This window comes from Dipodomys merriami, unplaced genomic scaffold, assembly GCF_024711535.1.
Source record: "Dipodomys merriami isolate MVZ:Mamm:240054 unplaced genomic scaffold, mDipMer1.0.p SCAF_44, whole genome shotgun sequence".
Lineage (NCBI taxonomy): Eukaryota > Metazoa > Chordata > Mammalia > Rodentia > Heteromyidae > Dipodomys > Dipodomys merriami.
In genome coordinates, this window is record NW_027206002.1 from 5983322 (window position 1) to 6011302 (window position 27981).

At 44.0% G+C, this 27981-nt stretch overlaps 1 protein-coding gene across 2 annotated transcripts; it reads right to left on the reverse strand.

The window, feature by feature from the left end:
* Positions 1-8306: 8306 nt before the first annotated feature.
* Havcr2 (hepatitis A virus cellular receptor 2) lies at positions 8307-24570 on the reverse strand. 2 transcript variants are annotated; one of them, XM_069993897.1, is made up of 7 exons: positions 24230-24570; positions 22811-23149; positions 21852-21914; positions 16194-16237; positions 13804-13930; positions 11865-11901; positions 8307-9514 (listed from the first exon to the last, which is right to left on the reverse strand). In XM_069993897.1, exons 1-7 carry the CDS (start codon positions 24282-24284, stop codon positions 9361-9363), a joined length of 819 nt encoding a protein of 272 aa, XP_069849998.1. In that variant the 5' UTR covers positions 24285-24570; the 3' UTR covers positions 8307-9360. The 2 variants fall into 2 exon arrangements, with proteins under 2 accessions (XP_069849998.1, XP_069849999.1); XM_069993898.1 differs by lacking the exon at positions 21852-21914.
* Positions 24571-27981: the final 3411 nt, after the last annotated feature.

The window sequence follows — 27981 nt, forward strand, 5'->3', positions numbered from 1 at the left end:
TATTCTAGGTTTTGGACATGCTGTGAGGGTTTATTTTTAGGCCTGAGACACTGCAGATAGCACTGAGGATGGACTAAAAGTCACACTTGGTAGCCACTGGTTTTTAAAATAATCAAGTACAGGTGGTGCACACCTGTAATCCTGGCAAAGATCCAGGGCTACATAGTGAGACTCTGCGTCATTACTCTCCTTCCACCAATTAAAAGTATCTCAAGGGCTGGGAAGGTGGCTCAGTGGTAGAGTGTTTGCCTAGCATGCATGAAGCCCTGGGTTTGATTCCTTAGTACCACATATACAGAAAAAGCCAGAGGTGGTGCTATGGCTCAAGTTGTAGAATGCTAGCCTTGAACAAAAGCTCAGGAACAGTGCCCAGACCCCGAAGTCAAGCCTCAGAACCAGCCAACACACACACACACACACACACACACACACACACACACACACACACACACACACACACACACACAGACACACACACACACACACACACACACACACACGCACACACACACACACACACCAAACAAAGCCATAAGCCTGAACTAGATACTCAGGAAAGACGGTGGCTAAGTGCTAGACCCTGCCCTCCACGCCCCACCCCCAGGCCCACTTTCCATGAAGCCAAATTTCATAAAATGAAGCGGAACTTCAGGGGTAAATGAGAGCGGTACCAGCACGCAGCCAAAAGCAGCCCAAGGAGGTAAGAAGAGCCAGTGAAGCTATCATGGACCTGGAAGCCAAAGAAAGCAAATGCAAAGTTGCTGGCAGGTCCTGAGCGGTCACTGGGGCTTGTCCACAGCACTGAACAACCTAGACAGCATCAGTGACCTTCCGAGAGCTAATCAAAGTCTACGGCCATGCTAGGCTGGGAAACATTGGTTACACAGTAATAGATAACCTAACTCGTAGACCTGAATTCCTATCAGATTGTAAGTGTCTTCTGAGTCTTTGTCTGGTCCTTTGGTTTTGAGGACACTGTGTTATTGAAGATAATTTTGAGAGAGATAGACAGCCACCCAGATAGACAGATAAGATATTGTACCTGGGGTTCTTAACTGTCACATTTCCATATATGCAAACAATACACCTTGATCCAACTCACCTTCTCCATCTCTCTCCTTCCTCTTCCTCACCCTATTTTTAAGACAGTTTCGACAGATTTCATGCACATGTATAAAGTACTTACCACTCTCTCCATTCACCATCCTGTCTTCCAAAATGAGACCTTAATCAAGCCTCAGTTATACGCTGATTAATTACACTTGCACAGCAATTTATTTTTAGCAAGAAAACCCTTTGTTTCCTATAGTAATCATTTGTTTGTTTAACCTCAATACATAGCCTAGGCTGGCCTTGAACTCACAGCCTTCCTGCCTCTACCTCCTGAGTGCTAGATTAAAGACAGTGTCACCAGGTCTGGCTTTTATTATCTTCAGGAATGTTTATGAGGAAATCAGTAGGTAGTTGGACTAGGCTTGTAAACTGAGGCTTACAGTAGAGCCAAGATTACCTTGGGCTACCTTTCGTCCCTTCAAATGGCCACTTCTTATCCAACTCGGTATCTGATGAGCTAGTTCACATTTAGATAGAAATCTTAGGATGCATCTTAAGCTTGATACACGGGCTTTGTAACAACCCCAAACCTGGGAATGTGATCAAGCATCCTCTCCATCTGGATTCCTCCCACCTGATGGCCCACCTGTGTGGTTCACTAAGCCTCGGCTGGAGACTTCCTTTCTGTGAGTAGACAAGTCTATGTGATCTTCGATGGCAAAGCACGTCACTCAGGGTCATGGAACCCAGGCCCCCAGGGACATGGTTACTCTTACATGCCTTAGAAGAAACCATTTTCTTATTTCCATAAAACAGAACTGGAGCTTTTATGTCAATGAAAGGATGATAACAACAACAACAAAAAGAGCAACAATGGTAAGGAGCAGGTTGGAGAGCAGAGCGCAGCAGAAGTGTTTTGGTTTCCTTAATGAGGAAACCAACAACAACAAGAGATCGTAGGCGAGATCGGAAAATGATTGAGTAGAGGAAGAAAAGTTTTGCTGAACAAGGGTGAGAGGGAATCAAGGATCCGACCGGAAGATTCCATTTTAATGAACCCAGGGTTTAACAACTAGGCAGAAATCATTAAGTTCGAAGTAAGGATGGGGAAGAAGCATGAGGGACCTGGTAGAACTTTCGGGGCACAACCCTGAGATAGCATCTGGGTGTCCAGGAAAGTATGGGGTCCTGAGAGGTAGACAGACTAAGAGGGTGACTCTCCAGCCCTCTCCCCAGCACCAGCCCAGAGGGAGGAGTAGAGAAAGCCTCATTAGCAGATGGCTATTTTTTTTAATCTTCTCTAGGAATTCCTCTAATTCCACCCATTCTCCCCCCACACCCCCGCCCAAAGCACTCAACAGCTTCACAGGGCCTAAAAAGCAAAGTCCAACCTCAAAGGTCATCGGCCACCCACCCAACTAAACCAAACCCGCAGTGTACTCACCTTGGCCATCACAAGTAGCTTCTAATAGAAACCTTCAAGAATCAGTAGCCAGGGGAAACGTCCCCTTTCCTGAACACAATACAAGGAGGTTTCCCCCCCCCCCACATACTATTGCTTTACCAATAACAAGAGTCAACGGACAAATTCAATTATGCTCTCAGTGCATCTCCACATTATTATGTAATTGTATATAATCCCTACAGACTCTGGACAGAATCAATACGGTTTAATCCAAAACACACTGTCTTCTACAGGTGTGTTGTTCCTTATACTCAACTTATTGAAAAAAAAAACTTAAATTCAGTGATATGTCTACTGCTCCATTAAAACAACTCTCTCCCAAAGAACCCAAATAACTGCTGATAATTTCCCATAAACCCTACGGGCTCAGTCATCATTAATATAACACATAATGATTAACATTTCACATGACATGGAGAAAGTGCAGCAGCAATGTGCTTTTCCCTTTGATGTAACTTACCAGGAGCTGGCTTCTAGCTTCTGGTGAAGATTCTTCCTTTCTTCTCTCCCAGTAACTGCTTCTTCCAACTGGTATTTCTAGATAAAGACAACTTTCCCTACAACCCATTTACTTATCTCCAGGTCACGCCTCTTACAGCAGAACTCTGGGAAGTATGTTTAAAAAATCCAGGCTCTCCAGTTAGCCCATCTTTTTGCTAAGATTTTATCTACTTAAGATTATAGGCCATGGGCTGGGAAGGTGGTAGAGTGCTTGCCTTGGATGCTTGAGGCCCTGGGTTCGATTCCTCAGCACCACATAAGCAGAAAACAAAAAGCTGGAAGTGGTGCTGTGGCTCAAGTGGTAGAGCGCTAGCCTTGAGCTGAAGAGCTGAGGGACAGCGCCCAGGCCCAGAGTTCAGGCCCTATGACCGGACCCCCCCCCCAAAAAAAAAAGGTTATAGGCCAATATTAGTAAGCTAAACCAGTATTTGTTTTCTGATGGGCTATTCTAAACTATCTTCATTTTGGGTCAGGCTCTAGGGCCTGGAAAACCATACAGACTTTAGAGCTAGAGGGCGCTCTTGTCAACTGCTTGGGACAACCTCCTCAATGTACAAATGAATGCAAGTGCAGTCCAAAAAGTCCCTGGGGGCAAAGACGGAAGGGAAACCCAGGCTTTGCTCTCCTTAGTCCTCTCCCACCATTGAAGGGACATTTGTTATGGTTGTTATTTTTTTTTAAACACAGGCCCTCACTATGTAGCCCAGGCTGGCCTTGAACTCTCAATCTTCCTGTCAAAGCCTCCTGAATGCTAGCATTAAGCGTGTGCTCCAGCCAGGCACTGATGGCTCACACCTGTTATCCCAGCTACTCAGGAGGCTGAGATCTGAGGATAGCAGTTGGAAGCCAGCCAGGGCAGAAAAGTCCCTGTGAGACTCTAATCTCCAATTAACCACTCAAAAGCCAGAAGTGGCCCTGTGGTTCAAAGTGGTAGAGCAGTAGCCTTGAGCGAAAGAGCTCAGGGACAGCACCCAGGCTGAAGTGTAAGTCCCACAACCTACCCCCCCCCAAAAAAAAAGGAAAACAAAAAGAGCATGTTCCACTACACCCAGCCAACATTTAACTTTAATGAATTTTTATTGAACAACAATTTTTATTGAATAGCTCAATATTCTAAGCAAAGAAAGCTAACTTACAGTCTCTGCCCTAAGAAGTTTAGCAAAGTATGTGTTCTATTTAATGCTTTCAAAGTAGTCTTCTCTTCAGAAGGTATAAACTTCTGCCTTTTAATCCTTCACAACCAAGTGAAGAATTATCCCAAAAAGGAAGTTATAATGTGCCATTAGTGTGATTAAAAGCAAGAGGAAGAGGAAGAGGGGGATACAGAAAGGGGGGTGGAAGGGAAGGGGAGAGAGAGAGAGAGAGAGAGAGAGAGAGAGAGAGAGAGAGAGAGAGAGAGAGAGACTTACTAATGGGGAGCTGTGCTGTCTGATAAAGCAACCCCCAACATCATGTAACTATCTAGTCAGTGTTGAAGTATGTTGTGAATGCAAAATATACACTGAAGCCTATGACTTTCCATGAGCAAACAGAATATAAACTCTCTAATGATTTTAGTATCTATTGCATGTTGAAATAACAATATTTTAGATAAATTGCATAAACTAAAACATATTCTTGAACAAGTCACCTGTTTCTTTTAAACGCCTCTTCTAGGAAACTCCATAGTCCCTATGTGACCCCCACTTCATTCATAGTAGCCAATGCTGTTCTCTCTGGAAAAAGAATATCATATCTAAGTAGAAGTGGTTAGGCTTGAATTTACAAGAGACGCATCACAAAGGTGATAGATACCTTTGTCATGGCAGGCAGCAATATATAGGACTTGGAACCCTGAAACTGGCATGGTTGACTCATACTTCTTCCTGGACAGTCAAAACCCCAACCCTCTCAGCCTTCAAAACCACTTACCGAAATGGGCCGCCGCTATCCACATCCTGCTGAGACATAGCAAAATGACAGAAAACCTTAGAAAAGACTCTCTTTGGCATCTCTGGATGCCAGAAGGTTCCAGATTTTCTGGGGCAAAATTATATATATATATATTTTGGGGGGGGTCCGGTCGTGGGGCCTGAACTCTGGGCCTGGGCGCTGTCCCTCAGCTCTTCAGCTCAAGGGTAGCGCTCTACCACTTGAGCCACAGCGCCACTTCCGGCTTTTTTCTTTTTGCTTATGTGGTGCTGAGGAATCGAACCCAGGGCCTCAGGCATGCAAGGCAAGCACTCTACCACTGAGCCATCTTCCCAGCCCATGTATATATTTTTTCATGGATAGATTGCCTTAGGGTGTAGGACTGAGGAGCATTTGAACTTCTAAAAGAATTTGGGGATGGTGGAAATATTTTAAATCTTGGTGGTATTTACATGGATATATATATATATATATATTTATATATATATACATGAATGTGTATATTTGTCAAATTATATGCTTACTTGGTACATCTTATGGTATTTTTCTTTGAAAAAAGAAAGAGCAATTTTTGTTCATATCAATTGACTTGGTGTTATCCGAATTAATTGAGTGCTTAGGCTGCTTATAATGTCTGCCCTGGGAATTCCAAACCTATTAAATGATGGGCAGATAAAACCCAGACTTCACTGGGACTATATAAAATGATCAGGAACCTTCTTTTTCCAGAACATTTGTGGGATCTCCTACTGGTAGCTCTACAAGAAAATCCTAAAGCACTTTTAAGGGAAGTCTTAGCACACTGGTTTAATTCTTTAAATTACTAGTCATCTCCTGGGCCCTTTGTAGTAATGCGCCCCTCCCCAACATACACACACACACACACACACACACACACACACACACACACACACACACACGCATTCACTTTTTTCCTTCTCCTTCCCCTTCCTTCTCTTCCTCCTTTATCATCTTCTTCAACTCCTTTTTCTTTTTTTCTGTATCATCTTCTTCCTCCAACTACACATTGTGGTTAGTGCTGCTCTGTAAATCCAAGGTTTCAGTCCTGACTTAATGCCACCTGCTGCTGGTCTTCACATGTTAACCCATCTAAGGCTAAGGAGGAGGGCAGACAAGAAACATTGTCATCATGCTTACATTTGTTTTTTTATTGCAAAAGGAAAATAGAAAACATACTCGCAACTACAGTGGAAGTGCATAAGAAAATGTGAAAGCCTTTTCTACCTTTTATCTTCATGCTGTAACCATATTAATTTTGGCTTTTTTTCCTGAGCTGGTTTTTGTTCAAGACTAGCACTCTAACTCCTTTGAGCCATAGCTCCACTTCCAATTTTTTGGTGTTTAACTGGGGATAAGAGTCTCTAGGTAGCCGGGAGTCAGTGGCTCACGCCTGTAATCCTAGCTACTCAGGACGATGAGATCTGAGGATCGCAGTTCAAAGCCAGCCTGGGCATGAAAGTCCATGAGACTCTTATCTCCAATAGACCACTCAGAAAACCGTAAGTGGTGCTATGGCTCAGGTGGTAGAGTGCTAGCCTTGAGCTGAAGAGCTGAGGGACAGCTCCTAGGCCCAGAGTTCAAGCTCCACAACAGACAAAAAAAAAAGTCTCTTGGATTTTCCTGCTCTAGGTGGCTTTGAGCCATGATCCTCAGGTCCCTTAGCCTCCTGAGTAGCTAGGATACAGGCATGAGCCACTAGGGCTCAACATCCATATTTTTAAGACAAAAAAAAATCAATTGTATATACTCCTAGGACTGTTTTCTACTTTTAGCTACAGAATTCTCCCGACGGTGTATACCCCATGAAACAGGTATTTTATCTAATTCACTCACTGCCTAGTTTCTTGAGATGAGAATAGTGTTTGCACCAAGTGGTTGTGAATAGATATCCAATGAATGAACGGACATCAATGTTCCTGTAAAGTCTCCTAAGCATTCCATGGGGCCAAGGATGTGTCTGTTTGGTCCTCTTCTGTGGTTTCAGCCTCAAATAAAGCTTATTTGGTGAATAAGCAAAAAGAGAGGAGAGGGGAAAATAATGAAGGAGAAGGGAGAAAACGAGGGAGAAAAAAGGGAGGACTGGGAATGTGGCTTAATGGCAGAGTGTTTGCTTAGCATGCATGAAGCCCTGGCTTCAATTCCTCAGTACTACATCAACAGAAAAGCCCAGAAGTGATACTGTGGCTCAAGTAGTAGAGTGCTAGCTAGCTTTGAGCAAAAGAAACTCAGGGGCAGTCCCAGACTCTGAGTTCAAGCCCCATGACCAACAAGGAGAGGAGGGGTGGGGGAAGAGGAGGAAAGAAAACCAAAAATGAAACTTCCTAGGTTTTTAATCATCCCATATTGATATAGTCTCATAAATAATCTTTCAATATTCCTCTTTATACACACAGCCTTGCTGAAAGGTTTTTATAGGACAAGAATCTCTGAGAGGAAACCCTGGGTCAGGTCCAAAATTCTACTAAAATTTCATGGTCATACACGTGATTCAGCCTGCCCTGAGAGCTACCACCTATAATTAATTTTGCAAAATGGTTTTCCTTTATCTATCTACCTATGGAAAGCCAGTGTCCTCCCAACCTATAGAGATGTAGCTCAAACATTATAGTGCATTCCCCTACCAGAGGCCCCAGTGGGCTGCCTGCAACCCCGGCCATCCGTCAGCACTGCACAGAAACAACTCAGTCCTCACCTGGGGAGGAGCAATCCTAATTAGGAATCCCTTCCTTATGTGCTAAAGAGGGCTGGCAGATCCCAAGGGCTTGAAATAGGAGATGACACCCAAAAAACAAAGCAGACATGTTAAGACCACAGGCACGGGAGTTTCTGAGTATTCCTGAGTTCTCTGAGAACTGAAGTTACACTCGGGCATTTTCTGAGCACACTAATGGAAAAAGTCAACCCAGCCAATGATGTTTCTGCTTAATTTTTTTTCATCAGACCCAGGCCAGCCGCTGGCTCTGGGGAGGCAGCAATGAGCAAGGTAAGTGTGGTCTCCACCCTCTTAGTATTGAAGCTTAGGGACTTCTAGTCCTTCCAGCAGAGATCGGTGGCAGGCAACAGAGGCTGCTGGAGCACTCTGTCTTTTCACCACCAGAATTTGTATCCCTGTCACTGGTTCTTCTCCTGAGACGTGCAGGTCAAGCTTTCTCCATGAATAGAGAAGCTGGCGAAAGAGATTTCACTCTGAGTGCTCAAGGGTGTTCAAACACATGCTGAGTGTGTTGTTGCAACACACAGCACACACACTTCCTTTCTCACAAAGGTGTCATCTTTTGGAAAGCCTGGAACCTGCTCAGCTGGTGCTCCACTGCTTGAGCCACCCTCCTCCCCCCCCCGCCCCCCCCAGCCCTGTTTTTTGCTGGTGACTTTCAGACTAAGGTCTTGCAAACTTTTTGCCCAGGCTGGTCTCAAACCATGATGCTCCAGATCTCAGCCTCACAAGTAGCGAAGATTACAGATGTGAGCCACTAGGTACAGCACTCCGTTACAGAGTCTTTTTGGTGGTGGTGGTGGTGGTGGTAGTGGTGGGGCTTGCTGGGCCTGGGCGCTGTCTCTCAGCTCTTCAGCTCAAGGCGAGTGCTCTACTACTTGAGCCATAGTGGCACTTCCAGCTTTCTGGTGGTTCATTGAAGGTAAGAGTCTCACAGACTTTCCTGCCCAGGCTAGCTTTGACCCACAATCCTCATATTTCAGCCTCCTGAGTAGCTAGGATTATAGGCATGAGTCACTGGCACCCAGCAACAGTGTATGGTGGTGCCTACTGTTGGAGAGCCAACACTCAGAAAAGCATGAACATAGAGATGCAGAGGAAACCTTCATGATCACATGGTCCTGTTCCAGTCATTTCTTAAACCTTTCAAGGATCAAAGATCTTTAAAATCAGGGTCCCTTTAGACTTCCTGTACCAAAACAAAACAAAACAAAACAAAAGACATTCACCTATCTCTGCCCACAATATTCCCTCCATTTTCAGGAGCTGCACAGACATATCATGAAAATCCAGAGTCCTCACAGCAAGAAATACTAACCTCTACTAAAGCTTATTTGAAGAAGTGGTGTGGTTCAAGTGGTAGAGCAGGCCTAAGCAAGGGTAAGAGGCCTTGAGTTCAAGCTCCAGTAATAGCACAAAAAAACAAACCTCTAAAAGCTTACTTGAACTCTCCTGTACATAACTGACTACCCAAATGGGGTAGCCAAGTTGATGGAATTACACCTAAGTTCAGCAAGCATCACTGTTGAAGCCCCATGAAAGCTGATGTTCTTCAGAAAACAGAAGCATCCTTTTGGATGGCTGTGGATAGAAACTTGCCAGCTGATACATCCCCTAGTTTTATTCCCAATAGACATTCGAGGTCAAAATGAAGGGGTGCAACCAGTGGCATTAAAAGGACGCAACCCGGCGGCCATCAGGATTGCCGCCCGTTACTGACATAGCAGTAATAGGGATCCTCGACTTCATACGCATTCTCCTCTATGGTGTAGATGTTTTCCTCTGAGCGCATCCTCTCTGCTGCTGCATTTGCCAACCCTGACGGAGGGAGGTTAGCCAGGGTGATCAGGCTGTGAAAACACAAAGTTACAACTGACTTAAGCATTTCCCCATTAACAGAGTTCAATGTACAGTAAAAAAAATAGTCCTATAAAGGCAGATAAAACATTCAGTGATTAGTGTTGGAAGGACAGCACCCAAATGAAGTTTTAGAAAAAGAAAAAGGAAAAGAAATAAGTAGAACATACTCATATTCCCACCAAGATTTGAGTTTGAACTCTGTTACTTACCAGCCTTATGACTTGGGGAAATTGCTTTTTAATTTTCTTTTCTTTTTCTTTTTTTTTTTTTTTTTTTTTTGCTGTTCATGGGGCCTGAACTCTGGGCCTGGACACTATCCCTCAGCTCTTCAGTTCAAGGCTAGTGCTCTACCACTTGAGCCACAGCGCCACTTCAGCTTTTTCTGCTTATGTGGTACTAAAGAATCGAACCCAGGGCCTCATGCATGCAAGGCAAGCACTTTACCACTGAGCCACCTTCCCAGCCTGCTTTTTAATTTTCATTCAAGAAATATTTACTATGGTGCACACTGCTTCGTGCAACTGGAGATGTAGCAGTAAACCAAATGCAAAAGTCATACAGGTTGGGGGAGGGGGGAGGCTAGGAAGGGATGTGAAGGGTAAACACAGGAGGAGGCTGCAATGCTTGGTAAGAAATATACGCATTATCCTGCCCATGTAATTGTAACTCCTCTGTACAGTATGTTCACAAATAAAATAAAATTGAATTTTTTTTAAAAAAAGTCATACAGGTTGTATATTAATCAACTTTGCGCTTAGTCTCTCTCTCTTTTTTTTTTTTTTGTCTGTCGTGGGGCTTGAACTCTGGGCCTGGGCACTGTCCCTCAGCTCTTCAGCTCAAGGCTAGCGCTCTACCACTGGAGTCACAGTACAACTTCCAGTTTTCTGAGTGGTTTATTAGAGATAAGAGTCTTGGGCTGAGAAGGTGGCTCAGTGGTAGAGCACTTGCCTTGCATGCTTGAGGCCTTGGGTTCGATTCCTCAGCACCACATAAGCAAAAAGAAAAAAGCCGGAAGTGGCGCTGTGGCTCAAGTGGTAGAGCGCTACCCTTGAGCTGAAGAGCTGAGGGACAGCGCCAAGGCCCAGAGTTCAGGCCCATGACTGGACCCCCCTCCCCAAAAAAAGAGAGAGATAAGAGTCTTACATTTCGTGCCTGGGCTGGCACTGAACCTTGATCCTCAGATCTCAGCCTCTTGGGTAGCTAGGATTACAGACTTGAGTCACCGGCGCCCGGCCTGGGCTTAGACTTTATAAAACAGAAATTTATAACAGCCCAACCTTACAAGGCCACAGTAAGGAGTTTTTAGTCACAGATGCTTGATGTATCATTGATGGTCCCAGGCACTGAGCCGGGCATTCAGCTGTCCATGTAAAGGACAAGTTCCCAGTTTTTTATGGAGTTGGACATAGAGAGTAGAGATTAATTTCTACCCATAACATTAGTCACATAATTTCACAAATAATGATTGGTGTCTGTCCACGTGACCTCTGAATATTATATTTCCAAGTGCCAGCTCTCAGGAGGAAGAGTAGCACTAATCACTGAATATTTTATCTGCCTTTATAGGACTTTTTTACTGTACATTGTTTATCTTTATAATATACCATGTTTTACTTAATCTAAAATGCTTAGTGGTTCACATAGTATTCAATGATGGTCCTTTGTTTTTGAAATACATTGTATTCTCTCCATGTAGTAAAATATCACTGAAAGTGCAATATCTAATCACAGGATTATATAATCTATGCTTATTGGGAATGATGTGTCTGCATATACATAGTAGGAGGGCTGTGCAAGACTCTTAATTCTCAACCCTGATTATATCTTCTAATCGCCTGGAGAACTTTTAGAATAATGCTTGCTGAGGCCTGATCCCCCTAATTCCATCCCTGATTCAATTGCGCTGATACTGATCTTCATCAAGTGACAAGGTGATCCTGATATGAAAAATGCCTTGCTGAGCAAGAAAAGCTTTGCGAGTAGGCTCAGGTTCTCGTGTTCCCCTTGGTCACCCCAGAGTCCAGCTCAAACCCCGGAGAAGTAGGTGCTCAGTCCAGTGCAAGTTCATTAGTCATTGAGAAATGTCCACTAATAGAGAGATAAGTAAGTATTTCTTAACATTCAGAAAACAAATTCTGTACCTTAACTTTGGAACTCAACTATCAGAGAATGAAAAACGCAGCATGTAGAATCTTCTTCTCATAAACTAGCCCTAGATTATAGATGAAGTTGAAGCTCAGATCTGAAAGCTCCAGGTCAGCGTTTCTCAGAGCAAAAGATAAAGGGACACTATAGCAGGACCTCCAAGCTCCCCTCCTCCTCTCCTTCTATTATTCTTACCTTAAATTCTGCAAGTTCCTTTTCCTATGAGAATACCCTAGGAAGAAGGGAAGATAAGTTAATATGAGCTTTCCCTCCACCCCGCCCCTGTGTCCTGGGGCTTGAACTCTGGGGCTTGGATGCTGTCCCTGAGCTCTTTAGCTCAAGGCCAGCACTCTACCCCTTGAGCCAGAGGGCCCCTTCCCAGTTTTCTGAAGGTTAATTGGAGATAGAAGGCTCAGAGACTTTCCTGCCAAGGCTGGCTTTGAACCATGATCCTTAGATCTCAGCTTCCTTAGTAGCTAGGATTACAGGCATGAGAATATGTGCTTTTATAAATGAGAGAAAAGGGGCTGGGAAGGTGGCTCAGAGGTAGAGCGTTTGCTTTGTATGCATGAGGCCCTGGGTTCAATTCCTCAGCACCACATAAGCCAAAAGAAAAAAGCCGGAAGTGGCGCTGTGGCCCAAGTGGTAGAATGCTAGCCTTGAGCTGAAGAGCTGAGGGACAGCGCCCAGGCCCAGAGTTCAGGCCCCACGACCGGACCCAAAAAATAAATAAAATAAATAAATAAATAAATAAGTAAGTAAGTAAGAGAAAAGATATGCGTGCATGTGCACACACACACAAACACATACCCCAAATGAGACAAGAATTGTGTAGGTAACTCTGGTGCCACCTTAAAATGAACTAAATTGAACTTTCAGTATGTATCTTAGTACTATGCTAGAAAACATTTAAGATGTTCTGTTCTTATCTAGCAAATAGTAGACATCTTCTATATGTCTGACATATCACTAGGAACCAGACACACAAGGAAATTGTGAACCCTCACTTCGCAAAGCTTGCATTCTAGAGAAAGAAACAATAAAGTAGAGATAAATGAAATAATTTTACATTGTTTTTGCCTGTCCTAGGGCTTAAGCTCAGGGCCTGGGGCACTGTCCATGAGCTTGCTTTGCTCAAGGCTACCACTCTACCACTAGAGTCACAGTGCCACTTCTGGATTTTTCTGTGTAGGTGGTACTGAGGAATTGAACTCAGAGCTTCATGCATGCTAGGCAAGCACTCTACCACTAAGCCACATTCCCAGCCTCATTTTGCATTTTGATGCAAATGAAAGAAACCAACCCCACAGTAAAGCAGAGAAGGTCATCTGGGAAACTCTGAGACCTTTAAGCTGAGTTCTCAAAGAAAAGAATGCATCATTGTCCAGAGCCCGAGGAAGAGAAAGAACCCCTGGTAAAGATCTTAGTAAGTGCTAGAGTGAGAAAGACTCCAGAGTCTGAGAGCAAGCTGAGAGCTGGGTCCTCTAAGAGCTTTGCAGTCATAATCCAGAGTGTGGATTCTAATCTAAGATCTGTAGGAAATCACTGAAGAGAAGAGATACAATCGGACTTCTGTTAGGCTAGAAACCTTGCTCAAGTTGTAGAGCACTGCCCATTAACAAGAGAAACTTGAGGCCCTGAGTTCCATCTCTGGTACTGGTACTTGCATGCACACGCATGTGTGCACATGCACACACTAAAAGACAATCTGACTTATGTTTTAATACCACTCTGGATAGAAAGACTAGGTGGAGAATTAAAGAAATTAGAGAAATAGGGACATTGGTGCCTTGAACTAAAGTAATATTCAGAGTAATATAGAACTATGCAGGGAATGTGGCTTACTCTTCTAAGCTTACTTTCCTCCATGGTTAAATGGAGATAATACAGCCCATCTTTTCCAATGGTGATGAGAAGGTATAAGTAAAACTTCTAGCACAGTCCCTGCCTGACATAGGAAGCACTGAATAGATTAGCTATTTTTTTACTGTTAGGGTTTAGAAGAATGAATGAGTGTTTAGTCTCATCACCTTTAAGAATGATTATAAAGTTACATCTTATCTAGGCTCATTTGGTCCCTACATGAAAGTTTCTTATCAGAAAGAGAGAGAGAAGGCAGTGTTCAAGGACTTACACGTGAGAAGTAAAGCAACAAACATCAGTGCAAGAACCAGCCCAGCAGAGACTCCTGCTCCAATGTAGATGCTAGTTCTGGTGGTTGCTTCAGAATCTTGGAAATTTCTGGCCAGGGTGTGTATTTGCTAGGAAACACAAACAGAAAATCAAGCTGCAAAAGTCTGGACATGCACTGCGTACTCAGCCAGTCACAGTACTGGTAAATCAGACCAGCCTGTCAACTGCCTCCCGGGACTCCCAGGACTATAGGAACCAAGAAACCACCCCCTCATCCACCTCCTTCCAGACTAGTCACAGACCACCAAATCCAACAAACAGAACAATCTCTTCTATGCTGTAGGTACAGGAGGGGCTCTTTGTCCCCACCCTGCCCCCAAGGGTTTTGGAGTGAAGCCCTAGTTGTTCAGGACCCCCTGTGTTCCTCAGGGTTTGGAGAGTGTTCTGCATTTGGTGGTCTGCAGTGAAACCCCAACTTGCACAGAAACACAGTGATTTAAGAGCCTGGATTTTGTAGACAGACAGACTTGGATCCCAATGCAAACTTTGCTGTCTAGAGCTCAGCAACCTTGTAGAATTATGGGTAAATTAAGGAGAAAAAAAAAAAGAAGAAAAAATGAAATGCTTAGCACAGGGCCTGGTATGTGATAAATGTTTAGTCCATTGTAGTGAGCATTGCTAGTTCTCCAATTTCTAATAACTGGGAGTTGTAAACACAAATCTGTTTATAAAATTTCAGTCTACATTCTGCCTTTAAGAACAATATCCAAGCCGGGCGCCGGTGGCTCATGCCTGTAATCCTAGCTACTCAGGACGCTGAGATCATGGATCAAAGCTAGTCTGGTCAGGAAAAATCCATGAGACTCAATATATTATCTCCAGTTAACCACCAGAAAACTGGAGGTGGCACTGTGGCTTAGGTGGTAGAGGGCTAGCCTTGAGCTGAAGAGCTGAGAGACAGTGCCCAGGCCCAGAGTTCAAGCCTCATGACCGACCAAAAAAAAAAAAAGAATATCCACGTTGAGACAGAAAAGTCAAGGAAATTAAATCTTACTCTGCTGGTGAGGCTGAAGTCCTATCTGCCAGGCACTACATATGAAGAGCTGTGGGATGCCAGGCACTGGTGACTCACACCTGTAATCCAAGCTACTCAGGAGTCTGAGATCCAAGGATCATAGTTCAAAGCCAGCCGGGGCAGAAAAGTCCCATGAGACTCTAAACTCTAATAAGCTACTCAAAAAAGCTGGAAATGGTACTGTACCCAGGCCCTAAGTTCAAGCCCCAGGACAAGCAAAAAAAAAAAAAAAAAAAAAAAGAGCTGTGTGTATACTTAATTGCAAAGTGCTCAGGGACAAACTCAAGTAGGAGACAGAGTCAAATTAATGCAGAATCCTGGAGGTCCTCAAAGAATCTTTGTTTGCTTCCATCTTTCTAGTAGTTTGTCTTTTGCTCTGAGAACATTAAGATTTTGATTTTAAAAGTGTATTGCTTAATAGGTAAATACATAAATTCTTGGCTTTGAATATTCTTTCTTTTTTTTTTTTTTTTTTGGTCTGGGCCTGGGTGCTGTCCCTCAGCTCTTCAGCTGGAGGTGAGCACTCTACCACTTGAGCCACAGCTCCACTTCTGATTTTCTGGTGATTCATTGGAGTTAAGAGTCTCATGGATTTTGTAGAATGAGAACTTCTTTGTACAACTACTTAAAGATAATAATAATAAAAAGAGTCTCATGGGCTTTCTTGGTTGGGCTGGCTTTGAGCTGTGATCCTCAGATCTCAGCCTCCTGAGTAGCACCTGGCTGAATATTCTTTTTTTTTTTTTTTAGATTTATTTATTTGCCAGTCATGGGGCCTGAACTCTGGGCCTGGGTGCTGCCCCTCAGCTCTTCAGCTCAAGGCTAGCGCTCTACCACTTGAGCCACAGTACCACTTCCAGCCTTTTCTGCTTATGTGGTGCTGAGGAATCGAACCCAGGGCCTCATGCATGCAAGTCAAGCACTCTACCACTGAGCCACCTTCCCAGCCCCATGGCTGAATATTCTTAATTGATGTCTTTTTATATAAATAAATTTAAGCCATCAAGTAATGTTTGCAAACTATCACATAAGGCCAGCATATTAAATAATCAGGTTAAACATATTCTACGAAGAAGAAGCTCTGAACCTTCCACTATGGTCCGATATGAAATTTGAGAAGAGGGACGCAATGCTGGTGTTCTTTCTTTACCATGGGCCAGGCCCTTCCTTCTTCCCATAGGCCTGATCTCTCAGACTTGTCATCATCTTTGTTTCAGCTGAGGAAGCTGCAGCAAAGGGAGGGTTTTCCCCAAAGACAGGATGGCACAAAGCACTTTGAAGACACACCCATACGCGTTGAGATTAAAATTACTTACGGTCGTATTTTCATCATGGAGAGTGGGCAGAGTCTGCGTCTCCGCTACGCATGCACAAACAAAACACACAAAAGAAGGGCAAACAGCCAAGAGTTATTGTTTCTTTCTTCAGCAGTCAAGATGTCTATAACCCTATGTAAAATTCATTCTCAGCAGAGCAGCTCCCTCACTGTGATTACTGAAAGTTAGCCCCTTGATACAAGGGTTTAGAAGAAGAAGAAAACAACACAAGAAAATAAATTTAGATAGAACTCATTCTCCTCCATATTTTTCACAATAATTCATGGGGAACCCGACCAAGTTTAGTAAACGCTCCCAAATCCATTTCAGGATGACTACATTTTTTTTAATCTGGATGGTAAGTCCTCTGCTGATGTCTTATAACGTGGAGGTTTCTGCCAGAAGACCTGTGTTGAATGTGTAGTTTGTTTCTGGCCACCTATCCTTATTGTGTACTACCACCATCCAGCAACATTGATAATATTCAATTATTATATCCTAATTGGCCTTCAAAAAATCATTTTCTTGACAGTGTTTCACATTTACTCATCAGGAGAGTAATTTTAATTGGTTGCCTTCAAATGAAAATAGTAACTCCAGGTACAATCTATTAGGAACCAGGCATTGTCCAAACTCTTTTTTTTAGGACTTGAGTTCAGTCCCTGCTCTTCCAACTAAGCCACGCCTCCAACGCCCAAACATCTTTAATGAAGTAAAGTCAATTAAAGTAACTATCCTAGTGGAAGAATTTGTCTTTTCAGCAGAGAAATGACTTACCCTAGGCCACTCAGCTTAGTGAGTAATAGACATGGCTTTCCCGTCTAGGTGCACATGGCTCTAAACAAGCCAGCCTAATTCCACTGCCTTCACCTCAGCACTGGCACCACGGAGAAGGTCACATCACTCAGCTGCACCATTTGTTCATCTAGTCAATGAATGTGTACAACACCAGACACAAGGGACAAATGGGATTGGTACAAGTATTGGTCTTGGGGCCACTCTATTTGCACCTCAAAAGCAAATAAAGCTACATCTGTAATCTTAGGCTGAGATGTGAGGTTCATGTTTGGAAGCCAGCTCAGGCAGAAAAGACTGTGAAATTCCATTTCCAAGCTGGGTGCTGGTGGGTCATTATCTGTAATCTGGAGGCTGAGATCTGAAGATTGTGACTCAAAGCCAACCCTAGCAAGAAAGTCTATGAGACTCTTATCTCCAATTAACCACCAAAAAAACAGAAGTGGAGCTGTGGCTCAAAGTGGTAGAGCACTAGCCTTGAGCAAAGAACAGCTCAGGGACCCAGGACCTTAGTTCAAGCTCCACAACTGACAAAAAACAACAAGAAGGTGGCTCAGTGGTAGAGTGCTTGCCTTGCTTGCCTGAGGCCCTGGGTTCGATTCCTCAGCACCACATAAGCAAAAGGAAAAAGGTCGGAAGTGGTGCTGTGGCTCAAGTGGTAGAATGCTAACCTTGAGCTGAAGAGCTGAGGGACAGCGCCCAGGCCCAGAGTAAAGGCACCATGACTGGACCCCCCCCCCCCAAAAAGAAAGAAAGAAAGAAAGAAAAACAACAACAAAAATAAAAACACCAAAACCCTCCACCTTCAATTAAGCAGTAAAAGGCTGGGCTGGAGACGTGGCTCAAGAGGTAGAGTAGCAGCCATAAGCAAGCAAGCTGAGTGAGGTACTGAGTTTAAGCCCAGATACTAACAAAACAAAATGATAAATAATAAAAAAAAATTGACCAAGATGCATTGTGTTTATGAACTGATGTATTGAATTGAAACACCTCTGTACAACTACTTAAACAGATTTGGAGAAACTAAAGCTGCCTATTCATTTGGCACAGTTACTTTCTGAAACCTTCAAAGTCTAAATTCTTCAAGATGCATCAGGAGCTTCATTAAGTAGTAGTTTATCTAAGGATTATGATATTATAAACACATTAGGATATTATAAACACATGCTCTCAGCCTAAAATTACTTTTGGAAAAACAATACAAAAGACATTGTTCCTCTGCTCTTACTACCTGAAAGCCATTTGAAGTATAAAAACCACAATGGAGGAACTGCTAGGGAAACATGCAATACTTTCAAGTGGAAGTCTAGCTTCTGCTTCCCTGTAATTTTCTTGTTCTTAATGGTAAGATTTTGTTGTTGTTGTTGTTTGCCATGTTTGAACTCAGGCCCTCATGTTTGGTCAGCTTGTTTCTTAGATATCTACCAAATGTGAGCCATGCCTCCAGTACAGCTTTTGGCTGGTTATATTGGAGATGTTGTCTAAGGACTTTTATCCCCAGGCTTTGAATCATAACCCTCTAGATCTCAGCTTCCTGAGTAGCTAGGATTACAGGTGTGAATCTCTAGTGCCCAGCTAAGACTGACTCCTGGTTTGTTCTGTTCTTTTGTTGTTGTTGTTGGTTATGAGGTTTGAACTCTGGGTCTGGGCGCTGTCCTTCAGCTTTTCATCCCAAGGCTAGCGCTCTATCGCTTGAGCCACAACACCACTTCCAATTTTCTGCTGGTTTTTTTTTTTTTTTAAATTGGAGGTAAGAGTTTCATGTACCTTCCTGCCTGGGCTGGCTTTGAACCTCCATCCTCAGATCTCAGTTTCCTTAGTAACTAGGATTACAGGCGTGAGCCACTGACATCCAGATGTTCTTTTCTTTCTTTCTTTCTTTCTTCTTGGGGGGGGGGGGGTCCGGTAGTGGGGCCTAACTCTGGGCCTGGGCGCTGTCCCTCAGCTCTTCAGCTCAAGGCTAGCGCTCTACCACTTGAGCCACAGTGCCACTTCCGGCTTTTTTCTTTTTTTCTTATGTGGTGCTGAGGAATCGAACCCAGGGTCTCCAGCATGCAAGGCAAGTGCTCTATCACTGAGGCACCTTAATTTCAACGTGCTATGAAAACATCAGTAGCACAGAGCACTGTCCTTGTCACAGCTCACTGTCAGCCAATGCCGGTGGGGGAGGGGGAAGAAGCCGGAGAACTCAAGTTCTGCCTGGGATGTGGGGAGCAGCAGGGGTGGGATGAGGAGCCACGAGGAAGCCATAAAAGTTTATGAATGTAGTTGTCACATTGTAAAGTGCACTGAAACATAGGATGGGGAAAATGGAGCTAAAGGACCCCTGGAGTCCCATTTAGGTCTATGCAAAGAACCTATCTTTAGTTAGGTTCTTTGAAATAAAACAATGGCACACAACAGGTATCTGGTAAGACCTGGTTAGCCTATAGGGTGGCTGATTGATTCCTGCCTTCCTTCCCTCACTGGTCCCACAAGGGACACTGGTTGCTAAGCACTAGAGAGCATCCAAGCATTGAGCCTTTAGGCAAGTGAAGTTAATAGCTGCAATCATAGTTAAACTGTTTGGAGTGATTTCTACTGGCCAGATACTAAGCTTTGGCCTTTACATACTCTATCTTGTAGAATCTTTACAACAACCTTGTGACACTGGCATAGAACTGCCCTCCCTGTAGAGCTGGAAAGTGGAGATTCAGAGTTGGAGCAACTTGCTAAGATCACAGAGCTAGTAAGAAGAGCTGATCTTACACCTCCATCTACTTGTCACTCAGGTACTTCACCATAATGTCTTCCTACCTTCTGATCTTACTGACATATTCTTTACCGCAACTAACCTGAACTGAGAATACACTACAATTAGACATCCTTTATTTAAATCTCAAAAGGTGTGATTGAAGCGATTGATGATATTATGATATAGGACTTACCTGGTTTTTCTTGGGTTTTGGGTTTTGTGGTTACTGGGTTTTGAATCTGAGTCCTCACACTTGCTAGGTAATCACTCTACCTCTTGAGCCACACCCCTACTGTTTTGGGGGGGGTTGTTTTTGTTTTTGTCTTTAGTGTTTTGTTTGTTTGTTTGATGGTCGTGTGGCTTGAACTCAGAGCCTGGACACAGTCTCTGAGCTTTTTCAGTCAAGTCTAGCACTCTACTACTTTGAGTGACAAGGCCACTTCCAGTTTTCTGGTGGTAGTTGGAGATAAGAGTCTCATGGACTTTCCTGCCCACTTTGGCTTTGAACTTTGAGCCTCAGATCTCAGCTTCCTGAGTAGCTAGGATTACAGTCATAAGCCACCAGTATCCAGCTTGTCTTTAGATTTTGTTGTTATTCTTCAGTTTTTGTTGTTATTTTGTTGTACAGGGTTTTGGAAATAGGCTCATACTACTCTGCCTGAGCTGGCTTCAACTCAAGATCTTCCTAACTCTGTCACCTGATTAGATGGATTTATAGGCAAGTACCACCATCTTCAATCTGGGTTGTCCTCAAACCATGATTCTCTTGTCTACAACACAAAATGCTACATTACAATCATACACCCATAGGTTCAATGGACTTGCCTATGTTTAATCTCACTTTACAAAAAAACAAACAAAAACACAGAGCTCCAAAGACTTGGAAAGAGACCAGGACTCTGCCAACAAATAACATGAAATTAGCCTGTTTGGCCAGTATGAGCCAAGGTCTGCTTTTGCATGTGTATGCACGTGCTCACCAGTTCCAGGTCTTGAACTCAGGGCCTCATGCTCACTCAGCCTGCTTGCTCACAGCTGGTACTCTACCACTTCCAGGCTAGCTTTTTCCTGGTTAGTGATTAAAGATGGAGTGGCACTGGCTTTGAACTTCAATCCTCTAGGTGTAAGCCTCCTGAGTAGCCAGAAATACAGGCATGGGTTCTACTCAGGAAGCTGAGATCAGAGGATCACAGCTCAAAGCCAACTTGGGCAGGAAAGTCCATGAGACTCTTATCTCCAACTACCACCAGAAAACTGGAAGTGGCCTTGTCACTCAAAGTAGTAGAGTGCTAGACTTGACTGAAAAAGCTCAGAGACTGTGTCCAGGCTCTGAGTTCAAGCCACACGACCATCAAACAAACAAACAAAACACTAAAGACAAAAAAACAAAAACACTAGAGGTATGGCTCAAGAGGTAGAGTGATTACCTAGCAAGTGTGAGGCCTCAGCTGAGATCTGCTTTTTGGGTCCTTTTCATGAACTACATGAAAACTTTAGCTCTTCTTCTAAGACCTAAATCTGAGGAAGCCAATGGGTTCTATTCCAGTTAGAAAGGATCCCCAAATCATCTGCTCCAACCATAGCCTCCAATTCATAGGCCATATTACCAGCCGGAAAGTGAATCAGAAAATAATGAAGACCATGTCAGAAGTGTTTCACTAGATCAAATTTACTTCATATTTGGGTAAAGTAGAAGCCTAATTTCTTATGAAAGTCTTTTGCAGGTAAAATCTTAGAAAAAGATTAAAGGACTGTATCCTTTAAATAAATCATGGCAACAGTAGGTACTTTTCTTTCCTTATCTGGGAAAATACACGAATCATCAAGTTTTGAGGGGAAAGGGGGAGGCTTACTCAGTCAGGAACACACTCCCTGGACTGAAGGGGAAGTTGAGATTTAGGGAAGTGAAGGGTCTGGGCTTGGGCCATGTAACTAATGTGGGACTAACCCACGGTGCCGTTTCCCTGCTCAGGTGTGTCTCCATCACCTCCCTCACCTCCCACACTCCTGCAGGTGCAGGAGGATATTCATGCCTCTGTATTTTAAACTGTGTCTTCAGCTTTTACTCTTAATCACAATCCCCTGAACGCAGATGCCAGCTACAGGTTTCTCCGAAACCCCAGTCTTACCTGAGCTGTGTCCCATCTGTGGAAGGGCTTCCGTATGTTCAGTGGAAGCAGAGGTGACCTTGGCTAATGTCAGAAACCAGTATTAGGCATGAGGCATTTCTGAGAGCAAGACAGCTTGTTTCAGGGAATCAAAGGGGCAGCAGAGATCGTGAAAGACAATAAATGGAGAGAAACATACCCTAAGCTTCCAAACCCATGTGGACACTGTCATCATGTGCTGGTGTCTCACACACTGCAAATGTTGGACAGAGGTAGGAGTGCTGTAACCTGGCTAATGGCAGAAGTTGCATGTGGCAGGTGTTACAGTTTATAGAGGGGATCGCAGGGTTGAAATAACTTGCCCCTGGTTAGACAGTAATAGTTTATGTTTTTTTTTTTTTCTTTTTGTCGGTCGTGGGGCTTGAACTCTGGGCCTGGGCGTTGTCCCTCAGCTCTCAACTCAAGCCGAGCGCTCTACCACTTGAGCTACAGCCCCACTTGACAGTAATAGTTTAGAGGCAGAGATGGACTGGAACTCTGTCCCACCCATCTACAAAGTATGTGTTCTATCTTAAAATAAGTAAGAACATGCACCCCTCCCCCAGTTCCCATACCCATGCATGCTCCGTGGTTTATGATCCTGACTGTACCCAGGGTACACTTGTGAAACAGAATGGCGAGCCTGCCTTCAGAGACACCCATCTCTCTACTTGTGTCTGGGGACTGAGCATCCATCGTAGCTAAAAATTCTTCAGGTGACCCCTGGAGTAGTCAGACTTCCTGACAACAGTTCCTGGCCCTTCTTCCCATTCTGTGCCTCCCATCCATGAGTTTCAAAACACAGGGAGGGTGTTAGACATCATTGGGCATCACAAAGATGGCCTGTTAAGCTTTGGGTCTTTGGGGCTTAACCCTAGGTCTGTTATTAAGGAAATCAGAGACCGTAACAATCCTGTGAATCTCTGGCAAAGGGGACTCACCTGGTTGGATGACCAGCTCCAGGTTGAATTTTTCATCATTCATTGGGCCTGGGATTTGTACCCTGCAGCAGTAGATGCCACTGTCAGCTAGAGTCACATTCACTATGGTCAGGGACACGTCCCCTCTGTGAAATGCTCCCTTTAGCTGGTATCTGCTGGATTTCCGATAGCTCACGGTCTTCTCATCAGTGTTGAGGACCCCACTGTAGCATGAAAACGCAGGGCAGGACCCCCTGCCCCAGCACACAGGCACCAGATTGCCTGGGGTGGCGGGGGTGTAGCTGCAGGGTAGATGGGCATCCTGACCCACCTGGGCTGTGTATGTTCCTTCCACTGACCCTGAATCGAGAGGGAAGAAAGCCCTAAGTGATACTAGTCCATTTCAGAAAGCCAAAAATAGAGCTTTGTAGAAAAAAAGAGGAAACTGCTGTTGTTGTCCTGTTTGGAGATGAGTCGCTGTGCCAGTGAGTCTCAAACTCCAGAGGCATCAGAATCAACAGGAAGCCTTAAAATACCAACTGGGTGCTGGGTGTTACATGCTTGTGATCTCAGCGCTCTGGGGGCTGAGGCGGGAGGACATAGAGTAACAAGCCAGCCTGTGCGATAGGACCCCATCTTGAAAACAAAAAACTAAACTAAACTAAACAAACCGCTGACCGGAGGGCTCCACAACTAGACTTCGCTCAAAGTTGAGCCTGGGAAATTGTATATCTAACCGTGACCCTCTCTCTCAAAGGCCGCACCCTAGAGAGAGCTGCAGATGAACACTTCTCTGTACAGGGGAGGAGAGACTAATGGAAATTGACAGTGAACATGATGGACCACCTATCTACACTAGTTATCTGTCCAATCAAGGCCAGATAGCCAATGTAAGTCTCTCCCCTTACTCTCTCTCTCTTGCCTCTTCCCTTCTCCTGCATTTGAAACCTCTCACAGGTTGCTTTGAGATTTACACTTACCTCCTTGGTAATGTATACCTACGTATACAATACATATGTACCTATATATGATATATATGTAACATATATATATATATACGTGTAATCGATATCTAGAAACATATTCTTATGTAAAGCAGTCACACTGTATCAGAGGTGTAGGAAAAGTGACTCCCTTACTCACACTTTCCCATTTCCCAGTTCCCCTTCCTAGAGCAGACATCTTTAAAACAATGTCCTGTTCCCCCATATCTAGACACACAAACAGAACCCAGAGAAACAGGTGCTGCTGCAGCCTCTCCGCCTCCCATCACAGGCGGGTCACATTTCCTCGCCGGCTCTTCCACCGCTGGACATTTCGGTTGCTCCCAAACTTGTGTTGTTACAAAACAGCACTGCTCTAGGGCAGCGCATGCTTGCATCTCTCCTGATCTGGGGGAAATGCCCTTCTCCCGTTGTGACTAATCATACCCACACTTACTTGTAAGCAGCAGCAGCAGCAGTAGCCCACAGTCAGAGGACAGGTGTGCCAACATGGGCTCTTCAAGAGGAAGAAAAGTCAGAGGGCGGCTCTGTTCCAGCGAGTTTCTAGCGCTGCGGTGGAGCTGGGACTTCCTCTGGCGCGTTCTGTGCTGCCGTCAGGAGTGGCGGCCACCCCTCTGAATGCCAGCAGTGCCCACACCAGGACGTCCTCACACGGCCAAGCCCAGAGTCGCACTGAAGGAAACCCCAATTCTATCACACCCCACCACCTCACATCCTCTGAATATTCTGATATTTGCCCTGTCAGAGCAACAAAGAGGAAGTCATATTTCAGAGGTAGAAATGTGTTAGCCAAGGAAAACAGAGAGAGAGAGAGAGCCCTCTAGTACCCCAGATGACGCAGGTCTGAAGCCGCCCGTGTGCGAATTGGGCTGGTTAACAAGGAATTCCATGCTCTACTCAGCCCAGCAGAGCCCCTTAAGCAACATACACAGCACAAGATACTTTGTATCTGTCTTAGGACTGGGAGCTGGAGAATAAAACAATGGATGTATGTTCCTCATCTGCACACTTCCACTTCAAACAAGAGCCCAATTCTTATTCTGTGTGTGTGTGTGTGTGTGTGTGTGTGCATGTGTGCACACGTGGGTGTGAGCCAATACTGGGGCTTAAACTCAGCGCCTCGCCCTCTCAGTTGGCTTTTTTGCTTGAGGCTGGTGCTCTAACACTTGAGCCACAGATCAATTTTGGCCTTTTGGTGGTTCATTGGAAATAAGAATCTCATGAATTTTGCTGCCCACGCTAGCTTCAAATCTCAGTCCTCAGATCTCAGCCTCCTGAGTGGCTAGGATTACGGAGGTGAGCCACTGATACCTGGCCTATATTAGTACCTTACGTTTAAATTTTTAGTTTGGTTGTTGATGACATATTGAAATAAAATTTATTCTTATTTTTCCCTCATAAATTAGCAAATGCTTAATAAATTATCTCTAGGTTATATTACATTTTTCATGTTGACAATTATTTTTTGGAAGAAATGATAACTTGGTTTCCTCTTTCAGGAACACCTGTATTTTTTGTACCATTCTGGTTAGAAATTCTAGCACATATTGAGTTAATAGTGAGCATCTTAATTTTACTTTTGTTTTCTATTTCTTGCATTTAAGAGCTGGGAAGGTGGCTCAGTGGTAGAGCGCTTGCCTTGCATGCATGCGGCCCTGGGGGTTCAATTCCTCAGCACCACATAAGCAAAAAGAAAAAAGCCAGAAGTGGTGCTGTGGCTCAAGTGGTAGAGCCTTGAGCTGAAGAGCTGAGGGACAGGCCCAGAGTTCAGGCCCCACGACGGGACAAAAAAAAAAAAAACAACTCTTTTCTGCCGATCTGCTGAGGTAATGTTTCTTTTTCTTTGTTTGGGGATTAAACGCAGGGCCTCAGCATCAGGCTTGCTGGACAATCACTTGGGCCACACCTTCAGCTCTGACTTTTCTTCTTGTTTTGTTGCATTACACAAAATAGTCTACAAAAATGCTAGGTTTTATGAATTAATATTGTTTACCTTTTCTTAGGATAAGTGTAGATTGGCAATAAAAATATTACCTTTTTAAAGATTTACCTACTACTGGTATCAGTTTCTTGGTATTTGTTTCTACTGCTCTGAAAAAAGGAACTGGGAAATGTTTCCTGTTTTTCTCTTCCCTGAAAAAGTAAGTCTGGTTAAGATTAGAGTAGTTTTGAGTGTGTGTGTGTGTGTGTGTGTGTGTGTGTGTGTGTGTGTGTGTGTGTGTGTGTGTGTGTGTGTGTGTGTGTGTGTGTGTGTGTGTTTTCTGGCACGGTTTGCCAATGGGGCTAAACCTGAAGTTTTCTTTATGACTTCTGATCCGCTTTCTTTTTAATTCTTAGAGAATTATTCATGTCTTATTCTTTAAAGCAGTATTGATAGTTTGCTAAGTGTTTGCCTACTTTCTCTAAATTTTCAAATGCATTAAGATAGCTACCCAGTAACATTTTGCTATCTTTTACAGCCTATAACATCTACAGCAACAACTCTGTTCTGTTTCTGTTAGCAATTATTTGCCTTGGTGCCCCGGGTCATACACACTTCAACTCAGCTCACAGCCCTCAGATCACACTGGCTCCAGACCTTTCACTTCATACTTGGCTCCTCCCACCCTCTCAGATCTCACCCGGCACAGAGGATTACTGGGTCTGAGATATGATTATGTTGCTTGGGGCAAGTGAGTTTCAGAAGAAATTAGGGTGGGTCTCTCTCATTCTTAGCATTACTGGAGTTGAGTACTCCAATTACCACAGTTAGGGAGACAGTTTCCATGGCAACTAAGACAACCAAAGGCAGCCCAGGCTGATAAAGTGAGCTCAAACTCTGGCATTTAAGGAGTTATTTTCATTATTGGTTTAGTGTTTGTTGTTTGTTTTAGAGATACCCCTACACAGAAGACTGGCCTAGATTGCTACACAGCTCAGGCTGTGCTGGGACTCCTGATCCTCCAGCCCCAGTCCCCAGAGTGCTGGGATTATAGGTAGTGCCACCACACCTAGCTGCATTCTGAGTGCTTTCCAACAGCAGCCAGCTTTGATTCAACTGGGTTTGATTATCAACTGGGTTTCTGCTTTAGCACTGAAGTACCATAAGTTAGGGTGCCACTAGCAGTGTCTCTGGATGCTTCCTTTGAGGCCCTTAGTTACAGCTTCTTAAACTTGAGACAAGCATGCCACCTACTGGTAGCATCACCACATTGTGATTTGAAAACACCTTTAATGCTAAATGTAGGTAATGTTTTGTCAGAAAAAAAAAAATCTCTCTGAATACTTGTATCAGAACATCATTGTACCCTATGTGTACCCTATGTACTCAATTAAAAATAAAACTTAAAGGTGGGTGCTGGTGGCTCATGCCTGTAATCCTAGCTACTCAGGAAGCTGAGATCTGAGGATTATACTTTGAAGCCAGCCTAGGCAGGAGAGTCCGTGAGACTCCAATTAGCCACCAAAAAGTCAGAAGTGAGCTGTGGCTCAAAAGGGTAGAGTGCTAGCTTTGAACAATAAAAGGTCAAGGACAATGTGCCCGAGCCCTGAGTTCAAGTCTCAGGACTAGCACAAAAAATAAAACTTAAAAAATAGAGTAGGGTGGACACTAGCTAATCTTTTAATATCCTTATAAGTACTCTTCCCCAAGTTGTGATAAATGCTTTGTAGTTATTCATCTAAGAACAAGCCTAGGGCTGGGAAGGTGGCTCAGTGGTAGAGTGCTTGCCTTGCATGCATGAGGCCCCGCGTTCAATTCCTCAGCACCACATAAGCAGAAAAACCCAGAAGTGGTGCTGTGGCTCAAGTGGTAGAGCACTAGCCTTGAGCTGAAGAGCTGAGGGACAGCGCCCAGACCCAGATTCAGGCCCACGACCAGCAAAAAAAAAAAAAAATTAAGAACAAGCCTATCACTTTTATTTGTGAGATATATATGACTATCTTTGTGGTAACATGGGGTTTAGAAGCCATCTACCTAGATCACAACCTGCCAACCAAATTGTCCTTTGTTGATTTTATGTTCCCACAGATAAGAATGATTTTTTAAATGATGAAAGAAAAGCAAAGAATGTTTCCCAAAGACTGGAAATTACTGAAATTCAAAGTTTGGTGTCCATATAGTCAGCTGTATTGTGGCAGTGTTCATATTTATCTGTTTCTGTGATTAATCCTGAGCTATAAGGGCTGAGTGGCTGCAACAGAGACTAC